This window comes from Corapipo altera, unplaced genomic scaffold (genome assembly GCF_003945725.1).
Source record: "Corapipo altera isolate COAL_440 unplaced genomic scaffold, ASM394572v1 60644, whole genome shotgun sequence".
In the NCBI taxonomy this organism is placed as follows: Eukaryota; Metazoa; Chordata; class Aves; order Passeriformes; family Pipridae; genus Corapipo; species Corapipo altera.
This window is the reverse complement of record NW_020885089.1, coordinates 213,657-229,201: the sequence shown is the minus strand read 5'-3', so window position 1 is coordinate 229,201 and position 15,545 is coordinate 213,657. Positions and strand designations below refer to the sequence as shown.

Below are 15,545 nucleotides of genomic sequence, written 5' to 3'. Positions count from 1 at the left end.
GTGGCCAGTACCGCCCTGTCAGGGGTTCCCAATTCCACCCCCTTGGTTATGTAAGTGCACCCCTCCTGCGCATGCGTGAGCATTTTGGAAATTCCCTCACGCAGGCGCAGTGAATTGAGGGGGCTCTTTCTTATTTGAGGCTGGGGGAGTGCCTTCATCACCTCCTCTTCACTTTGTCCTCCAACTGCCCTTGGAGAGCAATGGACCAATCACAACAGACCAATTAAAACAGTTTACACAGAAGTTCTCCCTCCAAGGCCAAATTCACTGCTTTATCAGAAGACTTGCTGGGAGGAACCATAAACTTCTGCAGGTGGCTAGGGCCAAACACAGACCAAAACCAAAATAACATCCCAACTTCGTCCCCTCTCGCCATCTCCAGGAGGAGCCGCCCCAAAGTCCGGTCGCCCCTCGCCATCCCCGTGACGATCTGCTGGAGGGGTCCGCTCCCTCCCCTTCCCCCCCCCCTCCGCCATCCCCAGGAGGAATGACCCCAGGGGTCTGCTCCCTCCCCCCTCGCCATGCCCCGGAGGAGCCACCCCAAGGTCCGGTGCCCCCCCACCATCCGTGGGAAGAGCTGGAAAGGTCCGGTCTCCCCCGATATCCCGGAGAGAAGCCGCCCCAAAGCCCAGGATACACCCCCGGGAGGAGCCGCCAAAGCGATCCGGGCCCCCCGACACCCCCGGGAGGAGCAGCCGGAGGGAATCTGGTTCCCCTCTTCTGCCATAGCCCCTGCGAGGAGCCGAGGGAGGGGGACCCTTCCTGGCTCCCACCTCAGGGCATCTCTCACAGTGGAGGGGGGTGGGCTGGGGCAAACCCCCTCACTCAGACCCTCCAAGGTGGGCTTTCTGCCCTTTCCCCTCCCTGGACCCAACGTGTATTTGCTTGTCAGCCTAAATGTTTGGGTTTCCAGGTCTGCACCAAGCCAGCGTCCCTGTGGGACCATTCCAGGTTACCCGCTTTGGCCCCTGGAGCATGGCAGTGTCCTCTTGTCCTTCTGTTCCCAAGATCTTTCCAATGGAGAAGGTGTAATGGATCACAGGTGAGGCAGCTGAGCTCCTCCCACCCAGGAGTGGCTTGACCCACTGAGCAGCCTTAAAGGAAGAAAATTCACTGTATGCTATATTTACAGTGTGAAAGAACAATTAAAGGAAGCTACTTCAACAGTCTAAGTGGAGGAAGCACTATAGCTCGATAGTTATTGATCCCCTCCAGACAAGTGTGCTGCTTTGTTAGGGCTGGAGGAACCTGCTGCAGGGGAAGTGGTGAGGAAAAATAAAGGAGAAAGTGGCCTGGTAAATTAAAACTCCCGGGGAATTACACAGGAAGAAATGGAGGTGTATAAACAATAGGAATCTGTGACAAGACCACTCTGCTGTTTCTCTAAGATAAAAATGAATGTTCCCATCTGTTTACCCTGTGAGCAGGAAGGTATTGAATTGGTGCTTATGCCTGTGAATGCAAGGACTGTTGTCTGGCATCGTGGTTCAAGGTTTCGTCACAGAGAACCACACGGTGATACCCCCAGCTCCGACTCGAGGGCCCTGATCTGGTGTTCGGCAGAGAGGTTTCCACCACTGGCATGGCAAAGTGCTGTATGGGAACGGAAAATAACTCACCACCCGGGCTGTGGGGTGAGGCTGAAGCACACAGACCCAGTGCTGTGGGAGCACTCTCTGCATCCACACTGGCTGTGAGTGAGCTGGGGATTGGAGAGCTTTGCTTCCACAACTTGAAACCTTTGGTCTCAAGGAGGTTTTTTGGCACTGCCATACTCTGTTATGTTTCAACAAGTAGACCAGGGATTTCTGGAGCGAGTCCAGAGGAGGCCACCAAGTTGATCAGAGGGATGGAGGAAAGGCTGAGAGAACTGGGATTGTTCAGCCTGGAGAAGAGGATTCAGGGTGACCTAGTTGTGGTCCAGTTACCTGAAGGGAACTTACAGGAAAGATGAGGCAAGACTGTTTACAAGAGCACATGCAAGAGTGACAGGACAAGGGGGAATGGTTCAAATTGAAGGAGAGTAGGTTTAGATTGGATACTAGGAAAAAATTCCTCCCTGTGAGGGTGATGAGGCCCTGGCCCAGGTTGCCCAGAGAAGCTGTGGCTGCTCCATCCCTGGAAGTGTCCAAGGCCAGGTTGGATGGGGCTTGGAGCTACCTGGGCTAGTGGAAGGTGTCCCTGCCCATGGCAGGGGATTAGGAATGGGGTCCCCTTCCAACCCAAACCAGTCTGTGATTCTATTATTCCCTCTTTCAATTAGTAATAATAGCACATAAACACATTTTTTATATTTTCTTTTCAAGGCTGCACACCAGTTTGGTTCATATGAATTTGGTTTGGGTGAAGAGGCTGGATATTTCTGGCACTTCATAAAACCGGGGCACTGCTCAGCACCTCACAGGACCTTGGCAGTTGTTCCTGGCACAGCATGAACGACAAACTCTGGCAGTGCCATGAGCAGCGCTGTGGAGTGTCTCCCACACCAACCTAGCAACCAGCTCAGGACAGTGTGGCAGGATCAGTTCCAAATGTTGACTGGGCAAAGGGGCTCCGTGCAAACAGGATGATTAAAGGCAGTAACTGCAGGGTGCTGTGGTTTACTCCTTATCATTGTGAAGCATCGTGTCAGTGTGACTCAACCTGTGCCATAAACTGCAGGTTTTGGCACCTGTGGGAGTGTTTGGAATCACAGAATCACAGAATGTGCAGAGTTGGAAGGGACCCACAAGGATCATGGAGTCCAACTCCTGGCCCTGCACAGGGCCATCCCCAAGAGTCACACCATGTGCCTGAGAGTATTGTCCAAACAATTCTTGAATTCTGTCAGGCTTGGTTCTGTGCCCACTGCCCTGGGGAGCCTGTTCAGTGCCCAACCACCCTCTGGGGGAAGAACCTTTTTCTAATATCCAACCTACACCTCCCCTGACACAACTTCAGGCCATTCCCTGGGATCCTGTCACTGGTCATGCAGAGGAGAGATCAGTGCCTGTCCCTGCTCTTTCCCTCGTGAGGAAGTTGTGCCATCACTCACATGGAGGCGGGAGGTGCTGCCCTCTGGCATGAGGTGGGTGCCAGGTGCGTGATTCCAAGCAGGATGAAGAGAGACAGGATGATAACACGATAAGCAACTGTCCTAGTTAGAACAACTGGGACCAGTTCATCATTGTATGGGTGTAACCCAAAACTGTGTATTCTATAGCCTTCCATGCCATTTCCCAGAAACTGTTATCAATGAACCATTTACACCATCTGCCCATAGAGGCTGATTCCTCAGGCTATAAACTAGGTGTTAAGAGACCTGCGAGATAGGAGGGTGCTCTTGTCCTTGAAGCCAGGTAAAAAACCTGGAAAGCAGATATAGTATAACAATACGAGAATTAGAGAGTTAAAATGCAGGCTTTAAGCAAAAGCATAGAGAACTTAGTATTAAGAAACAGCAGAGGCAATAAATTCACTAAGGAGTACAGGACGCGCTGACATGAAGGAACATAAGCATAAGCACACAAGAGGACAAAAAGAACTTAAAATGCTAACGCACACATAAATGGACATATGGAAGGAAAACAGAGGGAGATAAGGAAAGGGATGAACTAAGAACCAAATACCCTTGCCAGACACCAGAAATCCCTGCCAACCGCACAGGAAAACTATCCAAATTAGGGAAACTTCAAGAGTTTATGAGGAAGATGAAGAAAAGGACACCGGTTCATGAGGCCGAAGAAAAGGAATGACCCTTAAAAATCTCCCCAAATTGAAGACCATGCCTCTAACCCCGCCTCAACTCCACCTGTTATGAATATTAAAACTAGATGTTGCAATGTAATAAATATTCGTATTGTATGATGCAATTGCTTGGCAAAAATGGTATAAAATGCTCAACTGTAAGTTGCTGGAGCAAAGTAGTTTTGTCTAGAGAGATCTGGCTGCTTTCCGGCACCGTGAATAAACATGCCTCCTGCTTAAAGGCTACAAACTCTGTCTTTCAGCAGTTTCTCCGTCCGAGCCTTTTGGGGCATAAAAATCGGCATCATCCTCACGCCCATTGAAGAATCCCCTGCCCTGAGGGAGGTACTGGGCATTCCTGCCTGAACTGGAGAATATATAGTCTTGGAGTCTTGGGACTTTTTTAACCACTCGTGGGATCCAGAGGAAGACTGCAGATCACCGCTCTCTACCAAACTGCACACCACCACTCTCGACTGGATTGCAACCACCACTCTTCAAACAGACTGAAAACACCACCCTTGACCAGACTGCAATCACCACTTTTGACCAGACTGCAACAGCACTCTCACCAACAGGTTTTTCCCCTCTCCTTTTACTTTGGACTCAGGGGGCCCAAAGAACACCACTCTGTTCATGCCCAAATCTGTTCTGCTCCAAATCTGGGATGCCACAGCTAACGATACAATTCTAGATGGGAGTGAAACAAGACAGCTGGGATCCCTGTCTTGAGATGCAGTCATTGATCAGGGGATTGGAAGGAGGCAGGAAAGTCTCAGCCTCTGGCGGCGACTGTTGTCCAGTGTGAGGGAGAGATACCTTTGTAAGGAGGACCTCCACGTACAGCAAGGACAGTGGAACACGATGGAACAAGGTATCCGACGCTTAAGAGAATTAACTGTACTGGAGATAATCTTTTCAGAGGACGAAAGATTCCCTAAAAGTCCAGATGGTGTACAGTGCACATCCCAGATGTGGTTGAAGTTTGCACGGCTCGGGCCAGAAATGTATTCTGGCTACTTAGCAACGCTGTAATGGAGGGAGGGAGAGGACAAGGTGGATGTGTTGGTTAGTAAACTCAGGATTTATGAAGACACTGTCACCGCCCCATTATGAGCCCACGTCTCATCTGTGGAAACCAAACTGGCTGAACATGTCCAAAGCCTGGAAGAGAAGATTGAAGAGGGACACCAGAAACTAAGAGAAGAAATTAAGGAAGGGATCTTCCATATCTCATCAAGACAAACAAGAGTCTCTGCTATCAGGAGCCAGCGTCCCCCAGCTAAGGAGAGAGGGCACACTCCACGTGACAATCTATGGCTTTACCTCCATGAGCACGGAGAAGATATGAGGAAGTGGGATGGGAAACCCACCTCTTCCTTAGCAACCCCAGTATGTGAACTGAAAAGAGGAACAAGTACCACAAAGAACTCTTCAAGGATAAATGCTGCCCCAGTCTCTCGTGGGCAAGACTCCAGACGGTACAGGAATGATGATACGTCTGATCCTCTTGAAGGGACCTCCAGGTCATACTTATAAGAAGAGCACAATGAGTACCATGACCAGGACTAGGGGTGCCCTGCCTCTAACCAGGTAGAGGAGAGGGACAATCAAGTCTATTGGACAGTGTGGATTCGGTGGCCTGGTACATCAGAACCACAAAGATATAAGGCCTTAGTGGACACCGGCACACAATGTACTTTAATGCCATCAAGATACGTAGGGGCAGAATCCATCTCTATTTCTGGGGTAACAGGGGGATCCCAACAGCTGACTGCACTGGAAGCTGATATGAGCCTGACTGGGAAGGAATGGCACAGACACCCCATCGTGACTGGCCCAGAGGCCCCGTGCATCCTTGGCATAGATTACCTGAGGAGTGGGTATTTCAAAGACCCAAAAGGACTTTGTTGGGCTTTTGGCATAGCTACTGTGGAGACAGAGGAAATTAGACAGTTGAACACCTTGCCTGGTCTCTCAGAGGACCCCTCTGCTGTGGGACTGCTGAAGGTTTATCTCAATCTGAGGAGACTGGAATGGTTGCTAAATAGGATGAGTTGTGAGATAGACCAAACTCCTCTCTCTCAGAAATTGTAAATTCAAAATTAAGGGGCTTTAATCGAGGAAGTGTGGGAAAAAACAGAAGAAATAACAACCCTTTATTAAAAGATATATGTATGTTGTCAAAAAAAGTAACAGAACGCAAAAAATAATTAGACAGTGGTCCTAGAAAAAAAAAAAGGTCTGAATGAATACTTCTCTGTCCTTTAGCGCAGTCCTAATCGTGGTCTGCAGGGGGCGCTGTTGGATCTCTGAAGGTGCAGAGCCTGCAGTACTCTGTTGTGTCCTGCAGGGGGTGCTGTTGGATTGCTGAATGTGTAGGGCCTGCAGTTCTCTGTCGTGGTCAGCAGGGGGAGCTGTTGGGCTCTGGCGGTCATCACACAGGGAGAGGGGTCTGGGGGCGGTGGTCTCATAGCATGGGAGGAGCCGAGAAGAAAATGGGGGACCCTTCCCTCAGTGGGAGAAAAAAAAAGGGAAGGGAAGCAGTTCACTCCCAGGGGACTCACTGTTGTCTCAGGTGCCGGTGTCTCAAAATTCCTCCCTTCTCTCCCATGGGCACGCAACTCTCCAATGAAACACAGCAGATCCGGGCTGGAGACAAGAGAAAGCTCCCAAGCAACTTGAAGCCAGTAGTCTGAGTTGGCTAGGATGAGAAACCAAAAAGCCAGATCCCCAGTCCTTCGCCCCAAATGCCTGCACACAGACCCCCGTCTCCACTCTTAGGGCAAACTCCGCCATCTCACGTGTCCTCTGTCTGGGCAACCAGCCCCCTCACTCCAGCCTTCCAATGGACCATTAGCTAGGAATGTAGCTTGGATGCCTAAATCTTTTGTAAAGCTAATGACCTCCCCTTCCCCCCTCCCATTCCAACTCCATTTTTTCTTACAGAGAAGCAGGGAAAGAAAAAATTCACTCCTCAGATTTATAACCTATAACATTATCCACCCCTAATTTTTTCTTTCCCATGCTTTCACACTTTATCAGATTAAGTCTTTGAACTTCATACATACATGCATTATTCTAACTATGTACACATCTACTAACAGGTAGATACGAATACAGATACAGATACAGAGTTACATATAGATGCAGATATACAGTTACAGCCAGTTCACCCAAAAATAAGGTCTCCTTGAGGTATACACCGAGTTTCTCCATCTTTCTGCATCACCCACCAGGTGCAACTGGACCCTTGGGCAAAAACAATCCCACAAATGGCTTTGCTTTTGCTGGAGGCAGGGTTAATCCAAACCTTTTTACCTAACATACCCCTCATGTGAATCACTGGGACCTTGTCTCCATCCACAGTGTTAAGGGACTCTGATTGGGCAGGGCTGGGTCGGTTGATGGAACCTCTGGTGTTGATTAACCATGTAGCCTTTGCTAGATGCTGATCCCAGTGCTTGCATGTCCCTCCACCCAATGCTTTCAGGGTAGTTTTCAACAGTCCATTATGCCGTTAAACTTTCTCCGCAGTTGCTGCATGATATGGGATGTGGTACACCCACTTGATGCCATGCTCCTCTGCCCAGGTGGCAACTAAGCTGTTCCTGAAATGCATTCTGTTATCTGATTCGATGCACTCTGGGGTGCCATGTCGCCACAGGACTTGCTTTTCAAGGCCCAGGATGGTATTTTGGGCAGTGGCATGGGGCACTGGATGTGTCTCCAGCCATCCAGTGGTGGCTTCCACCATGGTGAGCACATAGCGCTTACCTTGGCGGGTTCGTGGCAGTGTGATGTAATCAACTTACCAGGTCCCCCCATATCTATACTTACTCCAACGTCCACCATACCATAGGGGCTTCAGTCTCTTAGCTTGTTTAATGGCAGCGCAGGTCTCACAGTCATGGATAATCTGGGAAATAATGTCCTTGGTTAAGTCCACCCCTCGGTCTCGTGCCCATCTATGAGTGGCATCTCTGCCCTCATGGTCTGAGGCATCATGGGCCCACCGTGCTAGGAACAACTCTCCTTTGTGCTGTCAGTCCAGGTCCACCTGTGACACCTTGACTTGTGCAGCTCGGTCTGCCTGTTCATTGTTGCGATGTTCCTCATTGGCTCGGCCTTTGCGCACATGGGTGTCTACGTGGCGGACTCTCACAATTAACTTCTCTGTTTGGGTGGCAATGTCTTGCCACGTATCAGCAGCCCAGATAGGTTTTCCCCTGCATTTCCAATTGGCCTTCTTCCATCTGTCCAACCATCCCCACAGAGCATTGGTTACCATCCACGAGTCAGTGTAGATGTAAAGCTTTGGCCACTTCTCCCGTTCAGCAATGTCCAATGCTAACTGGACAGCTTTGAGCTCTGCAAATTGGCTCGATTCTCCTTCACCTTCAGTAGCTTCTGAAACTTGTCGGGCAGGGCTCCATACAACTGCTTTTCATTTACGTTTCATTCCTACAAGGCGACTGGAACCGTCAGTGAAGAGGGCATAGCGTTTTTCTTCTTTTGGGAGTTTTTCGTATTCTTGGGCTTCCTCAGCCCGTACCACCTGCTCTTCTTCTTTTTCATCTGCTAGACCAAAACTCTCACTTTCCGGTCAGTTTGTGATGACATCTAGGATCCCAGGGCAATTCAGATTTCCAATACGGGTGCACTGCGTGAGCAGAGCGATCCACTTACTCCATGTAGCATCAGTGGCATGATGCTCCCTTAAACATCCAGTTCAGCACTGGGAGTCGAGGTGCCAGGAGGAGCTGTTCTCCTGTGCCAATCACCTCTGAGGCAGCTTGTACTCCTTCATAAGCCGCTGGGATCTCCTTCTCTGTTGGGGTGTAGTTGGCTTCAGATCCTCTGTAACTTTGGCTCCAGAGTCCAATTAGGTTGCCTCAGGTCTTGCTAGGCACCTTTTGCCAGAGGCTCCAGGAGAGACCTTTATTCCCAGATGCAGAATAGAGTACATTTTTCACATCTGTTCCCATCCTGACTGACCCAAGGGCTACAGCGTGTGCAATCTCTTGTTTAATCTGTTCGAATGCTTGTTGCTGTTCAGGGCCCCACTGGAAATCATTCTTTTTGTGGGTTACCAGATAGAGAGGACTTACGATTTGACTGTACTCTGGGATATGCATCCTCTAGAAACCTATGGCACCCAAAAAAGCTTACATTTCCTTTTTGCTGGTCAGTGGGGCCATTACTGTGATCTTATCAACGACTTCTGTTGGGATCTGACGACACCCATCTTGCCATTTCACCCCCAGGAACTGGATCTCTCGGGCAGGTCCCTTAACCTTACTCTTCTTTATGGCAAACCCAGCACCCAGGAGGATTTGGATGATTTTCTTTCCTTTCTCAGAAACCTCCTCTGCTGTGTCCCCCCATATGATGATGTCATCAATGTACTGCAGGTGTTCTGGAGCCTCACCCTTCTCTAGTGTGGTCTGGATCAGTCCGTGGCAGATGGTAGGACTGTGTTTCCACCCCTGGGGCAGTTGGTTCCAAGTGTACTGCACGCCCCTCCAGGTGAAAGCGAACTGTGGCCTACACTCTGCTGCTAAGGGAATGGAGACGAATGCTTTCGCGATGTCAATAGTGGCATACCACTTGGCTGTCTTGGACTCCAGCTCATACTGGAGCTCCAACATGTCTGGAACAGCAGCACTCAGCGGTGGAGTGGCTTCGTTCAGGCCACGATAGTCCACAGTCAGTCTCCATTCTCCATTAGACTTACACATGGGCCAGATGGGACTGTTGAAGGGTGAATGGGTCTTGCTGATCACCCCTTGGCTTTACAGCTCACAGATCATCTTATGGATGGGAATCACAGAGTCTCAGTTTGTCCGGTACTGCCGGTGATGCACTATTGTGGTGGCAATTGGCACTTGCTGTTCCTCAACTTTCAACAACCCCACAGCCGAAGGGCTCTCCATGAGACCAGGCAATGAGTTCAACTGTTTAACCACCTCTATCTCCGCAGCAGCTATTCCAAAAGCCCATCTATGTCCCTTGGGGTCTTTGAAGTACCCGTTCTTGAGATAGTCAATGCCCAGGATACATGGGGCATCTGGACCAGTCACAATGGGGTGTTTCTGCCAGTCCTTCCTGGTCAAGATCACCTCAGTTTCCACCATGGTCAACTCTTGAGACCCTCCAGTCACCCCAAAAATGGAAATAGTCTCTGGTCCCACATGTCCTGAGGGCATTAACGTACACTGAGCGCCAGTATCAACCAAAGCCTGGTATTTTTGTGGGTGTGACTTGCCAGGCCATCTGATCCACACAGTCCAATAGACATGGTTGTCCCGTGCCTCTACCTGGCTAGAGGCAGGGCCCCTCTAACATTGGTCTTCATCCTGCCAGTCACTGTTTTCCTCTTGTGAATACAGTCGGGAGGTACCCTCTAGGGGGTCAGATCCCTGCCCACAGGATACTGGTACGGCACTCACTTTAGCAGACTTCCCCTTTTCTTTCTTTTCAGTTCTTGGGCTGCTAGGGCCCGGGTAGGTTTCCTGTCCCACTGTCTCATGTCTTCTCCATGGTCAGCTAGGAAGTACCACAACTCAGTTCTTGAGGTCTGTCAGCTCTCTCTAGCTGGGGGGCGTCTGGTTCTCACTGGGACCATATGGAAATTGCTTCCCCCAACCTTCTCTTTCAACCCTGTAGTTAATTCCTTGAGCTCATTAATCATTGTCTCTACAGTGGAGATGCGGGCCTGTAGTGGTCCTTCGATCATACTGTCGTACAACCGAAGTTTATTTATTACAGACATCACTGGCTCCCGCTTCTCTCCAGCCTGCAATGATGTCAGGTAACCTTTATGTGTGGACGGTCCCATACGTGTGAAGCTCCACCACATCTGTGGTGTACACTTAACCTTGTCAGGATCGTTGGTGGGTTGCCCATCCCCTCCAAACAATACTTCCAGCAGTGCCATTTCCCTCAGCCGTAGGATTCCTTCTTCTATGGTCTTCCAGCCTGTGCAAGGAATCTCTGTAAATGAACCTCTCCCTCACACCGTCCAAAAGCCATGCATAAAGAGACAGGGACTTCGATTCCCTCACAAACGCCTCCTCAGTACCCACATCCTGGGCAATAGACCTCAAGAACCTCGCTTCACCGCCATCAAGGTTTATGGCATCACCTGTAGAGTCCCAAACTCGGATCATCCAGGCCAGAATGAACTCATTTGGACGACGAACAACGTCTGTCCGTAAGCTCTGGAGGTTGTTATATGATAAAGACTCAGTGATGATTTCTGGTTCTGGAGCAACCGCTTGTAAGGGTCCTGCCTCCCCATCATCGTCAGCTGGGAGAACTGATTTGGCTTTATATTTCTTCCTTTGGATAGGGGCAACCTCCGTTGGCTTGATCTGCCCCTTTGCTTTGGCCTTATCCTGAGTCACCTTGGTATTAGGCGTTTTGTTTTCATTTTTTCCTTTTCCCTGGAAGTGCTGCACCATATCGAGCAACTTCCTGTAGGCAATGGCCAAAGCCCCACATGCAGCTGCCAACGGCCTCTCCATGGATCCATCACGACCTCTCTCCCTCACAGTTTTCATTATTTTTGTAGGGTTCAAGAGTTGTTCAAGGGTGAGATTCCATGTTATGGGAGCTGAGCAACTTTCTAGGAATTTACCCATGTCCTCCCATAACCCATGCCACTCGAGGTTTTCCACCCCTGGGGCAGGCTCCTGGATGCCTTCTCGGTAGTTCTTGGCCTTGGTTTCATATATTAGGTATACTATAATGGCACAAACTGGGATAGAAAGCCCAACAAGTTAAACGTCTCTGACATCTAAAGAGGATTTAAACTTCCCAGAGACCATTGTATTGTACCCAAAAGGAAACTGAATAAAGGGTTAGGCAAATACATTCCCCTGTGTTTCTCCATAGGAATGGGTGCTATTATCCTTAAAACTCCAGAGGAAACAGCTTAGGCTAGAGCAGTAGTGCATTCTTGAGGAGATAATCCAGATGAAAATCACAGGTGCTGAGTTTGCCATATCAGAAACCCAATGCACAAACTCAAAGGTACTTATCGCAATGAGAGTACTAGTATCTGAGCTGAAACACATTGACAGGTGTGACAAGTATCTTGGCATGGTTATATGCCAGAGGAAAGCAACAACCCCTAACATCATGGTGCCTACAGGTTCAAAATGTGTGTCAATCACACAAGGGGTTCAAAATGCGCGTAACTCACACAAAGGGTAGTTATTCTTTTTCCACCTTTCCTTTTTCCAGGCCCCACATTGGGCGCCAAAAATGTCTCAGTCTGAGGAGACTGGAATGTTTGCGAAAGAGGAAGAGTTATGAGGTAGACCAAACTCCTCTCTCTCAGAAATTGTAAATTAAAAATTAAAAGGCTTTAATGGAGGAAGTGTGAAAAAAACCAGAAGAAATAACAACCCTTTATTAAAAGATATATGTATGTTGGCAAAAACAGTAACAGAACACAAAAAAACTAGACAGTAGTCCTAGAATAAAAAAAAGATCTGAATGAATACTTCTCTGTCCTTTAGCGCAGTTCTAATAATGGCCTGCAGGGGGTGATGTTGGATTGCTAGACATGCAGGGCCTGCAGTACTCTGTCGTTGCCTGCAGGGGGCACTGTTGGATCCCTGAAGGTGTAGAGCCTGCAGTACTCTGTCGTGGTCAGCAGGGGGCGCTGTTGGGCTCTGGCGGTCATCACGCAGGGAGAGGGGTCTGGGGGGGGTGGTCTTATAGCATGGGAGTAGCCGAGAAGAAAATGGGGGACCCTTCCCTCAGTGGGAGAAAAATAAAGGGAAGGGAAACAGTTCACTCCCACGGGACTCACTTGTCTCAGGTGCCGGTGTCTCAAAACTCCTCCCTTCTCTCCCGTGGGCACGCAACTCTCCAATGAAACACAGCAGATCCGGGCTGGAGACAAGAGAAAGTTCCCAGGCAACTTGAAGCCAGTAGTCTGAGTTGGCTAGGATGAGAAGTCAAAAAGCCAGATCCCCAGTCCTTCACCCCAAATGCCTGCACGCAGACCCCAGTCTCCACTCCGAGAGCAAACTCCACCATCTCACCTGTCCTCTGTCCGGGCGGCCAGCCCCCTCACTCCAACCTTCCAATGGGCCATTAGCTAGGAATGTAGCTTGGATGCCTAAATCTTTTGTAAAGCTAATGACCTCCCCTTCCCCCCTCCCATTCCAACTCCATTTTTTCTTACAGAGAAGCAGGGAAAGAAAAAATTCACCTCTCAGATTTATAACCTATAACAAGGTTAAAGAACAATTGGTACGGATAGCCACAGGAACAGTGCACCGTCGGCAATACCGCACCGACCGAGACTCTGTGACCCCTATACATAAGATGATCCGTGACCTGGAGACCCAGGGGGTGGTCAGCAAGACTCACTCACCCTTTCATAGCCCTATATGGTCAGTGCGTAAGTCCAGCGGAGAGTGGAGGTTGATGGTGGATTACCGTGGACTCAATGAAGTCACACCACCCCTAAGTGCTGCTGTGCCGGACATGCTGGAGCTCCAGTATGAGCTGGAGTCCAAGGCAGCCAAGTGGTATGCCACCATTGACATTGCCAATGCCTTTTTCTCCATTCCTTTGGCAGCGGAGTGCAGGCCACAATTTCCTTTCACTTGGAGAGGTGTGCAGTACACCTGGAATCGACTGCCTCAGGGGTGGAAACACAGTCCCAGCATTTACCATGGACTGATCCAGACTGCACTGGAAAAGGGCGAGGCTCCAGAACATCTACAGTACATTGATGACATCATTGTATGGGGGAACACAGAGGGGGAAGTCTTCGAGAAAGGAGAGAAGATAATCCAGATTCTCCTAAGAGCTGGTTTTGCCATTAAACGGAGTAAGGTCAAGGGACCTGCTCAGGAAATTTAGTTCCTAGGAGTGAAGTGGCAAGATGGACGCTGCCAAATTCCAACGGAAGTGATTAACAAAATAACAACCATGTCCCCAACAACCAGTAAGAAGTAAACACAGGCTTTCCTAGGCACTGTGGGCTTTTGGAGGATGCATATCCCCGAGTACAGTCAGATTGTAAGCCCTCTCTACCTTGTGACACGGAAGAAAAATGATTTCCAGTGGGGCCCTGAACAACAACAAGCCTTTGAACAAATTAAACAGGAGATTGCCCATGCGGTAGCCCTTGGACCAGTAAGGACAGGACAGGATGTGAAGAACGTGCTCTACACTGCAGCCGGGGAGAATGGCCCTTCCTGGAGCCTCTGGTAGAAGGTGCCTGGGGACACCTGAGGACGACCTCTGGGATTCTGGAATCGGGGATACAAAGGATCTGAAACCAGCTATACACCAACTGAGAAAGAGATCCTGGCTGCCTATGAAGGAGTTCGAGCTGCCTCAGAAGTGATCGGCACCGAAGTGCAGCTCCTCCTGGCACCCCGACTACCAGTGCTGGGCTGGATGTTCGAGGGAAGAGTTCCTTCTACACATCACACCACGGATGCTACATGGAGTAAGTGGATCGCTCTGATAGGGAATCCTAATCGCCCTGGGATTCTGGAAATTATCACCAATTGGTCCGAAGGTGAGAGTTTCAGACTATCCTCTGAAGAAGAAGAGGAGCAGGTGACACGGACTGAGGAGGCCCTACCATATGGCAATTTACCAGCAGATGAAAGGTGATATGCGCTCTTCACGGATGGTTCCTGTTGCATTGTAGGGACAAACCAAAAATGGAAGGTAGCCGTATGGAGTCCCACACGGCGAGTTGCAGAAGTGACCGAAGGACAAGGCGGGTCAAGTCAGGCTGCAGAGTTTAAACCTCTTCAGTTAGCTTTGGATATAGCTGAACAAGAGAAGTGGCCAAGACTCTATCTCTACACTGACTCATGGATGGTGGCCAATGCTCTGTGGGGATGGCTAGAGCGATGGAGAAAGGTCAACTGGCAGTGCCAAGGGAAACCCATCTGGGCGGCAGAGATGTGGCAGGACATCACTAGCCGGGTAGAGAAGCTGAGCATGAAGGTCCGTCACGTAGATGCTCATGTACGCAAGAAACAGGCTAATGAGGAGCATCATAACAATGAGCAGGCGGACCGAGTTGCCAGGATTCAAGTCTCTCAGGTAGATCTGGATTGGCAGCACAAAGGAGAATTATTTCTGGCTCGATGGGCCCATGATGCCTCCAGTCACCAGGGGAGAGATGCAACATACAGATGGGCTCATGACCGAGGGGTAGACTTAACCATGAACATTGTCTCACAGGTCATCCATTACTGTGAGACATGTGCTGCCATCAAGCAGGCCAAGCGGGTGAAGCCTCTATGGTACGGTGGACAGTGGTTGAAATACAGGTATGGGGAAGCCTGGCAAGTTGACTACATCACGTTCCCCAAAACCTGCCAAGGCAAGCGCTATGTACTGACCATGGTAGAAGGAAGTACTGGATGGCTGGAGACATACCCCGTGCCTCATGCCACTGCCCGGAATACCATCCTGGGCCTTGAAAAACAAGTCCTGTGGCGACACGGCACCCCGGAGAGAATTGAGTCTGATAATGGGACCCATTTCAAGAATGGCCTCGTAGACACCTGGGCCAAAGAGCACGGCATTAAGTGGGTCTATCATATCCCCTACCATGCACCAGCGGCTGGAAAAGTTGAACGGTGCAATGGACTGCTGAAAACCACCTTGAAGGCACTGGGTGGAGGGACTCTCAAACACTGGGAACTGCATTTAGCAAAGGCCACCTGGTTGGTCAACACCCGAGGCTCCATCAATCGAGCTGGCCCTGCCCAATCAGAACCTTTGCATACTGTAGATGGAGATAAAGTCCCCGTGGTGCATAT

The 15,545-nt window shown here is 49.8% G+C and overlaps 1 protein-coding gene across 1 annotated transcript in view; it reads right to left on the bottom strand.

Annotated features, from left to right (window-relative positions):
• Nucleotides 1-12,295: 12,295 nt before the first annotated feature.
• LOC113960161 (spindle and kinetochore-associated protein 1-like) overlaps nucleotides 12,296-15,545 on the bottom strand; it is a 32,045-nt gene continuing 28,795 nt past the window's right edge. Inside the window, 2 exon segments of the mRNA XM_027669556.1 lie at nucleotides 12,296-12,438; nucleotides 14,694-14,826. Coding sequence (XP_027525357.1) covers nucleotides 12,296-12,438; nucleotides 14,694-14,826 — 276 coding nt within the window.